Here is a 12981-nt window from a genome sequence, read left to right on the forward strand (position 1 = left end):
TGAGGTTTCTGCCAATGATTCTGTGTTTCTTTCTATTTCAACAGCCTATAGATTTGAAAACTGGGAAGAGAGAAATGTAAAAAAAAAAAAAAAATTCTTTCTCTTTGATCTATGCACCCAGGTTCCTCAAAAGAAGCCCCTTGGAGAGACTAGAGGTATGCCAAGTATGTGACTTGAAGCTGTAATCATTAGTGTGACAGTCCCAGGTAGGTATCATTTTAGCCAACCCAAACCTATATTTCCCAAATGCATATATAAATTGAATGACTTTAACAAGAATGGGTATTTGAGAAAGTATTTTAGGAGGGCATCTCTTTAACAAAATGAGGTATACTGCTCTAGAGCATATTTTCAAATAACAGAATTTGGCCTTACAGAAGTTCTAAGCCCATCACATAGATAATCATTCATTTTTATCAATGATTAATACTACATCTAGACTCCAGATGTTAAGGCTGACTTTTTTCCTGATACCTTTTCTCTGTCTACTCACATTTCTTTTTTTTAATTTTAGCATACTATGAGGGTACAAATGTTTAGGTTACGTGTGTTGCCTTTCCCCTCCTCCCCGCCCCCACCCAGTCAGAGCTTCAAGTGTGTCCATCCCCCAGACGGTGTGCGTCACACTCATTGTGTATGTATATACCCATCCCCTCCTCCCCTTCCCATCTGCCTGATGCCCCATAAATGTTGTTCCTATATGTCCACTTAGGTGTTGATCAGTTAATACCTACTCACATTTCTTTGAGTTCCTAACTCTTTAGAGTAAAAACCGAAGTCTATATTAACTAGGCAGAGCACTATATTTGGGCCCTGACAAACATTTTAATTTCCTGCCTCTGAAATATTCAGAAAAAAGGCATCACTGACCCAATCACAGATTTCAACAGATAGGTCTGTTCATAATTTGTAATTGGAATCCACTGAAAAGTTAATTACTCCTGTTCCCAAGCATCTAGTCTCTGGATTCTCTTCAATTGGCCTCCATTCCTCAACTCTTAGAGATTATTGTTTTAAAACCACCACCATTAAAAGTTGAAGTATGAGTGGAAAAACAAACTATTTTTTCCCCTATTGTACTTACAACACAATAAACACAACACAGACCAGACCATTTCTGACACCAGATGTGGGGGAAGTTTCCCCATACACCCAGCAATTCTGCAGCAGACACCAGCTGGGTGTCTTCTAATTCAACTCAGCTCTGACACCATCTACCTGGAGACAGCATCAGATCCCACAGGTTAAGGCTCAGTCTCATAAGACTCCTCCCCACTTCTGATGCCAGTTGCAAAGCACAGGTTATATGGCCCTGCGTTTCTGACTAACCAGCTGTAAATTGGGGTTCCCATGGCCCCATCTTCAGGTTTGAATTATTTGCTACAATAGTTCACAGGACTTAGGGAAACATTTTACTTGCCCATTTATTATTAAGACTATTACAAAGGATATAGATGAACAGCCAGAGAGTGCCCATGCCTCCTCTGGTCTGCCACCTCCACGAACCTCCACGTGTTCAGCTAGCTGGAATTTCCCAGAACCCAGTCCTTTTGGGTTTTTATGGAGGCTTCATTATGTAGGTGCAATTGATTACATCATTGGCCATTGGTGAATAACTCGACCTTTAGGTCGTCTCCCCTGCTCAGAGGCTGTGGGGTAGGGCTGGAAGTCCCAACCTTCTAATGAAGCCTTGGTCTTTCCGGGAACCAGCTCCCATCTTCAACCTATCTAGGGGTCCCCAGCCATCACTCAACTTATTAGCATACACAAAGACATTCTTTTAGGTGCCATGTATCAGGAAATTTATTACTATAAATTACCTAACAATGCTATCATTTACCTCCCAAGGGCACCAACCTGATTAAATTCTGGAATTGATGAAACAATGACCAGCTTCTACAGTGTAAGTCAATGCTTTTCTAGTTTTCTGAGGGTTTAAGATCTCAAATCCTAGCTAAAAACCTGAATCATCTTTAAACTGAAAGATTTAAAAGGAATAAACATTTAACCCCAAATGACTAGAAATTATTTAAAATATGTAGTTCAATGACCCTTCAAAAGTAGGTAAAAATGCTGACCAGACACATATTATAAAACCCAGCCTTAATTTCACAGCCCAAATGTGAAATCTCTTCCCATTGTTTGAAATCTAAAACTCATTTCAAAGACTGACTGGAAAAGTTAAAAAAAAAAAAAAAAAGAAAAGAAAAAAGGATTGGTTATGACTTACTGTTACAGCTGAATCTTCCTGTTCAAACAGGAAGCCATTCCCATATAATAGAAATCTTGTTTGCCACAACCCCAACCTTATTTCTCAAGTCTCATTTATTTCTGTCAGAAAGGAATTCAAAGAAATGATAAAAAAGTGGACAGGCAGTCTCAGGCCTTCTTAATACAAGGATCAGGGGAAAACCTAGACCTGATGTGTCTGATAAATATTATTATAATTAAAATATATGTATGTACATGTCTTTGCCTATCACTAAACAAAACACATCACTCTTTAATCGATGCCTTGCTCAGTGTCCATAAACAAAAGTATAGTGGAGAAATTTAAGCAAAAAATATATTCCCACAAACCCAACATATAACCTTCTCATATGAAAGTCAGTAGCCAAAACCTACCATTGCTGCTTACGAAAAGTATTTTTTGATCTTGTTTTCTTGATGACTGTATGGTCTCAGTTATTTTATATATTTATCGAAGGAACTACTAGTTGTCTATCTTGTTAATTTTTTAGCATGCCCCCTATTAAGCACAGGCCCTCATATTAGAAGAAAATTTAGAATAATTTTTAAGATAAGAAACTTGGGTACAATCTATTGCTAGATGAAGATAAAATATATTTTGAAGGCTGAAGACATACCTGAGTGAGGGAATAAAACACAAGATAATTCATATTTCATTTACAAATAGAAATGTTTTAGTTAAAGCCTTACCAACATGGGCATTGTTGTTATTTAGCATTAATATTTGCTAGGAAGTAATTCATCTGTGAAATTACTAACATATCTAGAATTCTTTTTTACTTTCTGGTTTGGGAGAAATGCTCAAGATTTGAGTTTAAAGTCATTTTATTTATATTGCTGAAGTTGAAAAATGTAAATATTGAGCTTTCACTATATTCCAAATGCATTTGGAGAATTCTAAAATATTCAATCCATTTATAATATAAAACTTCTTTAGGAACTGGTAAAAACCAAAGAAACTAAAGGTATTTGAGTTATTTCACATTACTGGGAAAGTTTCTTGAAAATTTTACTTTCAGCTAAAAACAACATTCACTACACATACTTCATCTTTTATTCAAGTTTTGTGGTATAATTTAATTTTAGAAATTTATCATTGACTTCTACACTTACTTGAGGCTCTGAATTATGTTACTAAATGATTTTGATGTCAAGTTTTGAAACCAAATTACAGGCAAATCACCTTCAATAATGCAAAAGGCAGAACAACAAGATAATCCAATTGCTTTCCTCACAACATGAAAGCAGAACCAGCTTCCAGGACCTGCCCGAGTGTTAGACTGCACGCTCAACAACAGCCTGTCACCGCAACAGGCTGCTTGACAGTAGAAACACACCACTCCTGTGGACAATTCTGAACATCTTGGCTTCAAATTCATCAATATAAGCAATACAGGAGCAGCTGGGATCGGAATTAGTTTGAGCAACAGTGTTACTGATTATTAAAATGTTACTTCCATAACAAAAATCTTATTTCAGAGTGGGAGGCGGCAAGCACCTCAATCAGTTTTCTGTTTTGTTTTTTTTTGGCAGGAGAATGACACAATGCAATACTTTCATCCACAGCGCCCTATACACAAAGCTGTGGATTACACAACGTAAAGGTGACAATTGGGATGTCTTGAAGGATGAGGAGCACTTCAATGAGGAGCACTTCATTTGTATTTGTGGGAAGGCTGCCATTAAGAAAGGCAGAGGTAAGTAGGATCACTACGAGCAAAGATATGAAGAGAGAAAATCTCTAAACAAGTTCACAGAGTAGGAAATTATTCCAGTATGAGACCGCAGAGCATGTGTACGAGCTATCAGTGCGGGAAAAGGCTAGAAAGCAGCTTTCAGCCAGAGGGAGAAGACTCTGAATGCCACTTTGACAGTCACTGAAGATGTTTTGAGCAGACAAAGGATAAGATTAAAGCGAATCTAAAATGGTGTCCCCTTATCCACAGTTTCCCTTTCTGTGGTTTCACTTATCTGAGGTCTAAAAACATTAAATGGAAAATTCCAGAAATAAGCACTTCATAACTTTTAAATTGCTCGTTATTCTGAGTAGCGTGATGCAATCTTGCGCCCACCCTGCTCTGTCCCCCCTGGGATGTGTCACATCCCTTTGTCCGGCATATCCATGCCGTGCACGCGCCCCGCCTGCTAATCGCTTCTTGGCCGTCTCAGCTATCACACCAGATCAACTGTCGCAGTATTGCAGTGCTTGTGTTCCAGTAACCCTTATTTTATTTAATAATGGCCCCAAAGCGCAAGAATAGTGATGCTGACAATTTGGATTTGCTAAAGAGATGCTATAAAGTGCTTCTTTTAAGTGAAAAACGGAAAGTTCTCAGCTTAACAAGAAAGTTCTCAGCTTAACATATGCTGAGGTTGCTAATATCAACAGTAAGAACGAATCTTCTATCCTTGAAATTGTGAACAGTATATTGTCATAATTTTTCTATTTTATTATTAGTTATAGCTGTTAATCTCTTACTAAGCATAATTTATAAATTAATCTTTATTGTAAGTATGTATGTATAGGAAAGTATGTATACAGGGTTAGGGACTATCTGCAGTTTCAGGCATCTATTGGAGTTCTTGAAATGTATCCCTTGTGGATAAGAGGGGACTACTCTATACTTCTTTTATAAAGACTAATCCCACTAACCAAGGTGTAGAAATAAGAATTGGAAAAAGGGCTGAATTTCAGCAATAAGGATAAATATAATTATAGTAGGATAATTATAATGGCTACATTTATTTTAAAATTTTTAATAGCACATATTATGTTCTAAAAGCTTCAAATAAACTAATTTATTAGAGTGATTTGGTTAATTAAAAACTATTATCCATACTTTACACACAAGGAAACTGTGGCTCTGAGAGGTTCTATAACTTGCCCCAAATTGCAGAGCTTTTCAAAAGCAGGGCACCCATCTCTGTGCCACCTTGCCTCCTAATCTGGACATAAACTAGGAAACATATTTCAAATGAAACCTTGGTTCCTTTGAAAAACATGGCAGCAGTTAGGTAACCTCTAAAATGGTCCTCAATGATCTCATGTCCTTGTATTCATGCCCTTCTGCAATCACCTCCCTAGAGCGTGGGCTGGACTTACTAGTTCACTTCTAACCAACAGAACACAGCAGAAGTGATGGCGTGTCACTTCTAAGACCGAGTGGCTTCCCTCTCCTTCCCTCTCTGGCACTTTCCCTGTCTGTGGCTCACTCCTGCTCTCTCTTGGATCACTATCCCTGGGGCAAGCCAGCTGCCATGTTTCGAGGCAGCCCCATGGATCAGTCCCCGTGGGGAGGGACGGAGCCTACCACAACCACATGGCCGAGTGTGGAAGCAATCCCCCTCCCCCAGTGGAGCCATCAAGCCTTATGATGAGACTGCAGAGCAGGCCAACAGCTTACCTGCAACCTCGTGAGACAGGCTGAGCCCGAGACTCCCAAACTAAGCCGTGCCTAGATTTCTGACCCATAGAAACGAAAAGATAATAAATGTTTATTGATTTAAGCTGCTAAATTTTAGAGTAATTTGTTACCCAGCACTAATACAACCATTAGAGAGCAATTATTTAATCTGTTCCTTTATACATGAAGCTAGGAGGTGGAAGTCTGTCTAGGAGAGATTATACCTGACATACACCATAGACAACCAGGCCAGAATATGGTGCCCTTAACCTTTCTACCCAAACTACATACATCAGAGAATCCACCTATCTCATCCTCCCATGGCTCCTCTTATTGTCCTTGTTCTCCTTTTCTTGAATACATCCTAAGGTCTAGGACTATAAAAACCAAAATTTTGAGATTTGTAAAAACACTTTTAGACTCATAATTTTGAAGTTCATACCAAACTCTTCCCTTTCCAAAGCTCACATATTACGCCGTCTATTCCTCTTGTTATAGCACATAGCACATTCTTTCTCATGTGTAAGGTTAAGTGTCTGTTTTTCCAGACATCCTCTCCCCTAACCCCTCACAATAACCACGTCTTATGTCCTCAGTACCTAGTTTTAACATATGGTTGCGACTTAATAAAGTTTGAATGGGTGAATGAATAAATGTGTTGCACAACCAATGAATGAATGAGTGAGTGATTCAATGGGCAAGAGATTAGGGACATGGGAAATACCATGAGAATGCTTCGGGCTGCTGTGCAAATTTGGACCATCATATCAGCCATTCCCTTCTATGCAGAATGCTCTCCCACCCCGTCCCCCAACTTCTTGACCAGGCTTTTCTGTCTTTCATACTCACCTCAAACAGCTGTCCATGCACACCCCTCAAACCCACCCACACACCTGCCAGGGCAGCCTCCCCTTTCTCCACTGTGAAGTCTTTGCGTTATGTTCCACAGCCTCCTGGGCATACCTTGGTTACAGCACTCGGCACACCATACTGCGATAATTGGTTACTTGTCTGTCATTTCCACTTGACTATAAGCCCCTTGAAGGACAGCTCATCCAGCCATCAGTACAATGCCCAGCAGTAGTGAGTACTCAAAAACAGTTTGAAGTAATGGGCAAAAGATTGAATGAATGAGAAAAAAGAAAACTACATTCTAGAAAATTATGTCTGCATGATGTTATGTTTGTTCATTTCAGATAAGATGTCAATCAAGCACATACACTGCTCCAAATCCTAAACAGTAAAATTAACATAATTGTATATCAAGATTATTGTGCTGATACATAAAAATTATATTTAGAAAGAATGCTTCAATCCATGGATAGGCCCCAGGCAGAGTTGTGTTTAACTTTTTTCTCTTTAACTTTAAACTTTAACTTTTAAAAAAGTCTTTAACTTTTTTCTCTTTCTCGCACATCCCTGATCCTGTTTCAGTAAAAAAAAAAAATTTTCTTTCTTCTCAATCTAAGATTCTCAATACTGTCCCCAGAGGCCACACATGTACCTGCCTCCCAGAAAGCACTTTGTAATTTCCTCCCCACGAAGCATTTCTATGTCTCAAACCCTCAGAGTTTTGAACCACAGCTGAGTAAGCCAAAAAAGATAACCTGGCTTAGTGGGGAAATGGGTACTCGTGGGGTGCCATTCCTATTTAGACAGGGATCTTTTCCGAAGGCCATCGCTTTACCCAAAGCTCAGGAGGGAAAGATATGCACAAACAAAGGAACTTTCTGAAGCCCTAAGTCACTCTACTGGGGTGAGCTCCCTCATGGCACGAGAGGGGGGATGAAGCTTGGCGGTCATGACAGCTTCCTGAGTTAGAAACCTCAGCTCTTTCTCCTCTAGTCTTCAGACCGTGGGCCGCTTCACTGGTGCCCAAGGGTTCTAGCTGTAAAATGACATAAGACCTACCTCAAGGAATTGCTGGGAAGATTAAATGGGTTAATACAAGTAAGGTACTCAGAAAATGCCTAGTAAGTAGTAAGCAGTCAATAATTGTCTGCTACTGCTATTATCGTTCTTACCATTACTAGAACTGGCCCTAAAAGAAGCTGAAAAAGGAAATCCCAGAGGGAGGAGGGGAGTGGGAGGAGCATGCACTTACTGATTTGGTTGTTCAGCTTGAATGCAATGTCCAGCTGCAGGATAAACAGCATGAACTGGAACCACGGACTCATCTCCATGGAGGGCAGGGGAATGTGGACGGAAAACACAATGTCGTTGGCTTCGATCTCCCTTGGAATTGCTTCCTCGATGTCCCGGATCTTGTCACAGTGATTGGGTCCCCAAGGCATTAACCACTTTGTCTTGTGATGGTTCTTACGCACATCCACGCACTTCACCGACATGTAGGACACTGCCGACGTGGGCCCCGGAGCTGGAAAGAGAACGTTCGTCTGTTTTAGAAAAGCCATCCACTGGAGTGATCATTTCTGGTTAGTGTTCTTTCCACTCCCGTCTCCCCTCCAGGTTTTGGACTGCCTTCCACAAAGGGGATCGAGGGTCCTTCAGTGACCTCCAGATCTGTCATCAAAGTATCCCCGAGAGCCTTCTGATTGTGTTTCCAATCGCTGTTATCTAAAGACTACATCTGTAATCACTCTAGTTCAGTGGCCTCCTCAAGTGCAAAACAATGTCACAGAAACTGTGAACTGTGCCACCGTTCTCACCTGCTGAGGCTTGGAGGGCTCTGGAGCTTCGGTTCATAGAGCACAGTGTCTGAAGTCAGAAGCCCTGGGTCTGAAGCCTGGTTAAACAATTCACTATCAGTGAATCTTGGGTTAGTCAGTTAAAACTACAATAGCTTCAGGGCCCTCAAGTGGGGAACAAGATGATGGGCTCCTAAGATTGCTCTTAGCTCTAAAATGAAACAACACAGCTTTTGATTGAGTGAAAGACTTATGGGTCCCCACTTAGCTCGGTCCCTCTCAGAGGGTGGGAACTCAAGCACTAGCTGATACTCCAAAGATGTGCTAAAATATCACCCATGTATTTCAAGACAGCAAATCAAATTTGAAATATATAACTTTAAAAAAAACACTATTTTGTGATTATGTAATGGTTACATGACTATAATAGAAAATTTGCAAAATATAGAAATTTTAGGTTCAAAACAACATTTACTCAAAATCCCACTAGAGGGAAGTAACCACTGTTGGAAAAATACCAAATTACTATCTGTCTTTTCTATGAGTATATAATTAGGTAAAATTTTACACATGAATTGTATAAATTTAAAATACATATATTAACACATATATTCACAAAATAGAGTCATATTATACATGGTTTTGTACTCTTTTCTTTTTATTCAATTAGAGAAGCAAAATAGTACGTGATTAATCACACCAGCTCTGGAGCCAACCTGTCTGGTGTCAAATCTTGGCTCTCCCATTTCTAGTTGTGTTACTACTAATGCACGCTCAGAAAGTTTTGGGGGAATTACTAGGCCTGCCTATGTATTAGTTTTATCATCTCTTAAATGGCAATAATAACAGTACCTACCTCTCTGAGTCACTGTATACATTAAACAGGCTAACATATAGGCCGGGCGCTGTGGCTCACGCCTGTAATCCTAGCTCTTGGGAGGCCGAGGCGGGCGGATTGCTCAAGGTCAGGAGTTCAAAACCAGCCTGAGCAAGAGCGAGACCCCGTCTCTACTATAAATAGAAAGAAATCAATTGGCCAACTGATATATATATATAAAAAATTAGCCGGGCATGGTGGCGCATGCCTGTAGTCCCAGCTACTCGGGAGGCTGAGGCAGAAGGATCACTCGAGCCCAGGAGTTTGAGGTTGCTGTGAGCTAGGCTGACGCCACGGCACTCACTCTAGCCTGGACAACAAAGCGAGACTCTGTCTCAAAAAAAAAAAAAAAAAAAAAAAAAAACATATAAAAGGCACTCAGAACAGTGCTTGAGCACACAAAAAGTATAAAATACTAGCTATTATAAATATTTTCTTTATAATTAAAATTTTTCAATTAGTGGTTGCAAAATAGTCAATTACACAATATACCAAAATTAACTACTCCTTCATCAGCTTGTGAAGGCTATCTATAAATAAGAATCATTCCTTGCCTAATAGTTTTTGTTGGAAATTTCTCCTAACTTTTCCATCTGCTATCTAAATTTGTTTATGGCACGTTTAAATATAGAGAAGTTCCAGATCTTATATATAATCTCTCTTTTTATGTTTTTTCTACGCTTTTATGCTTAGAAAGACTGACTTTCTCTATCTCCAAATTCAATAAAAAGCTACTTACATTGACTTCTAGTTATTTCTTACCACTTTATTTTTTCTAATATTTTAGTTGATCCATCTAGAATTTGCTATAAGAGATGAGGTGAGTTTTATTTTTCTTAAATATTTAAATTATCCTTTATTGAACAAACCCTCCCATCTTGTTGATTTATGACATCATCGTTATCCCATATAAACCAGTATATGTTTTTGAATAATCTGCTCTTTTCCAAGTAATAACCTGTCAATTCATGGGTTAGTACAATGTTGTTTTGAATCCTATAAATTCACAGTTTTTATCAATATCTGACAGCATAACTCTCCTCCCCAATCCATTTTATTTATTTATTTAATTTTTTTATTATGGGGGTACAAATTTTAAGGTTTCAATAAATGCCCTTTCTCTCCTCCCCCCACAAGTCTGAGTTTCCAGCATGACCATCCCCCAGATGGTGCACATCTCATTCATTATGTAAATTTATATCTTTTTGCTGGGATTTTGATTGGGATTAAATTACATCTATAAATTAATGTGGACAGAAACAGCATCCTTGCCCAACATTTAGTTTTCCCACCCAAGAACAGTCCTTGCTTCTGCATTATCTGGAGTCTATTCTCAGATTTCTTTGAAAACTTTCATTGTTTTCTCCATGTGGGTCTTGCCAGTACAGTATAGTTTAAAAACATGGGCCGGGCATGGTCATATAGAGCTATATGGTCTTGGAGCTAGGTAACTAAAGTCTCTGTGCCTCATTTTTTTTTCTAGTCTATGAAGTGAGTATTGTTATACTTGACACTTAATGTTGTAGTGAGGGAGGTAGGACTCAGCCTACATTTTCAAAAAATAAAGAGTAGAAGAGCTCTGGTGCTCATTACTCCATATCCTTTAGGTGAGCAAATCCAGGCAACATTTTTTTTAACTTTGAGAATTTTGAAATATATAGAAAATATAGACTATCTAGAAGTAAATAAAACATGGTAGAGGCCAGGCGCAGTGGTTCACTCACACCTGTAATCCTAGCACTCTTGGAGGCCGAGGTGGGCGGATCGCTCAAGGTCAGGAGTTCGAAACCAGCCTGAACAAGAGTGAGACCCCGTCTCTACTAAAAATAGAAAGAAATTCATTGGCTAATTAAAAATACATAGAGTTCTAGGAAAAAGTTGGAAACACTCTCCTAGACATCGGCCTGGGCAAAGAGTTTATGAAGAAGTCCCCAAAGGCAATCACAGCAGCAACAAAAATAAATAAATGGGACATGATCAAACTACAAAGCTTCTGCACAGCCAAAGAAATAGTCATGAAAGTAAACAGACAACCTACAGAATGGGAGAAAATTTTTGCATCCTATGCATCCGATAAGGGACTGATAACTAGAATATACTTAGAACTCACGAAAATTAGGAAGAAAAAATCAAATAACCCCATTAAAAAGTGGGCAAAGGACTTGAACAGAAATTTTTCTAAAGAAGACAGAAGAATGGCCAACAAACATATGAAGAAATGCTCAACATCTCTAATCATCAGGGAAATGCAAATCAAAACCACAATGAGATATCACTTAACCCCAGTGAGAATGGCCTTTATCAAAAAATCTCCAAACAATAAATGCTGGCGTGGTTGCGGAGAGAGAGGAACACTCCTACACTGCTGGTGGGACTGCAAACTAGTTCAACCTCTGTGGAAAGCAATATGGAGATACCTTAAAGTGATACAAGTGAATCTACCATTTGATCCAGCAATCCCATTGCTGGGCATCTACCCAAATGATCCAGTGACACTCTACAAAAAAGACACCTGCACTCGAATGTTTATAGCAGCACAATTCATAATTGCAAGGCTGTGGAAACAGCCCAAGTGCCCATCAATCAAAGAATGGATTAATAAAATGTGGTATATGTACACCATGGAGTACTATTCAGCTCTAAGAAACAATGGTGATATAGCACACCTTATATTTTCCTGGTTAGAGCTGGAACCCATACTACTAAGTGAAGTATCCCAAGAATGGAAAAACAAGCACCAGATATATTCTCCAGCAAACTGGTATTAACTGAGTAGCACCTAAGTGAACACATAGGTGCTACAGTAATAGGGTATTGGGCAGGTGGGAGGGGGGAGGGGGGCGGGTATATACATACATAGTGAGTGAGATGTGCACCATCTGGGGGATGGTCATGATGGAGACTCAGACTTTTGGGGGGAGGGGGGGAAATGGGCATTTATTGAAACCTTAAAATCTGTACCCCCATAATATACCAAAATAAAAAAAAAAAAAAAACATAGAAAAAATTAGCCGGGCATGGTGTCGTATGCCTTTAGTCCCAGCTACTTGGGAGGCTGAGGCAGAAGGATTGTTTGAGCCCAGGAGTTTGAGGTTGCCGTGAGCGAGGCTGATGCCACGGCACTCTAGCCTGGGCAACAGAGTGAGACTTTGTCTCAAACAAACAAACAAACAAACAAACAAAACATATCTATAAAACTTTTCTTTGAACACTAGTAGTAAAAGCAAAACATTATAAATTATGGTATAATTTATATACCATAATTTACCATATTTAAGCCACACACACATTATGTGTGTGGCTTAAATATATTTGTTTCTGTGAATCTGATACTTGACATACTATGTTTACAGGTCTTTTCTGAGCAGAAATTACCTCTTATTTAACAGAGATCAGACAGGGACTGGAAGAAAATATAAAGCAAAAAGAAAGTCTCTTAGGAGGCAAAAAGTATGTATTATTAATATTCTGCCCTACTTCTAATGCTCAAATCCACAATTTTTTCTAACCCTAAATACCTACCCTAATGATACACTTTGAGTAGTAAAATGTTATGTTTGCAGAAAATTGTGACTATGCCTACTAAAACTTACCAGAAAACTCAACACTACTGAACTCTAGCTGAAAGTCCTTCAATGCAGTACACCGAACACTGCAACACAGAGTCACTACCTGCTCGTGCCAGGGAAGTTTCTTTTTTTAAAATTCAAAACTACATCATGAAGACTTTTTACATCTAATCCACCTATAATCAGACATTTGGGTTATTATTAGAAATATGAGTCAATCACTTGGGTTACCC

General features: G+C 39.0%; 1 protein-coding gene across 1 annotated transcript in view; it reads right to left on the reverse strand.

The window, feature by feature from the left end:
- WLS (Wnt ligand secretion mediator) overlaps positions 1-12981 on the reverse strand; it is a 105099-nt gene that overhangs the window by 56341 nt on the left and 35777 nt on the right. The window contains exon 2 of the mRNA XM_012767246.2: positions 7759-8031. Coding sequence (XP_012622700.1) covers positions 7759-8031 — 273 coding nt within the window. The remainder of the gene's footprint in view (positions 1-7758; positions 8032-12981) is intronic.

Source organism: Microcebus murinus, chromosome 2, assembly GCF_040939455.1.
Source record: "Microcebus murinus isolate Inina chromosome 2, M.murinus_Inina_mat1.0, whole genome shotgun sequence".
In the NCBI taxonomy this organism is placed as follows: domain Eukaryota; kingdom Metazoa; phylum Chordata; class Mammalia; order Primates; family Cheirogaleidae; genus Microcebus; species Microcebus murinus.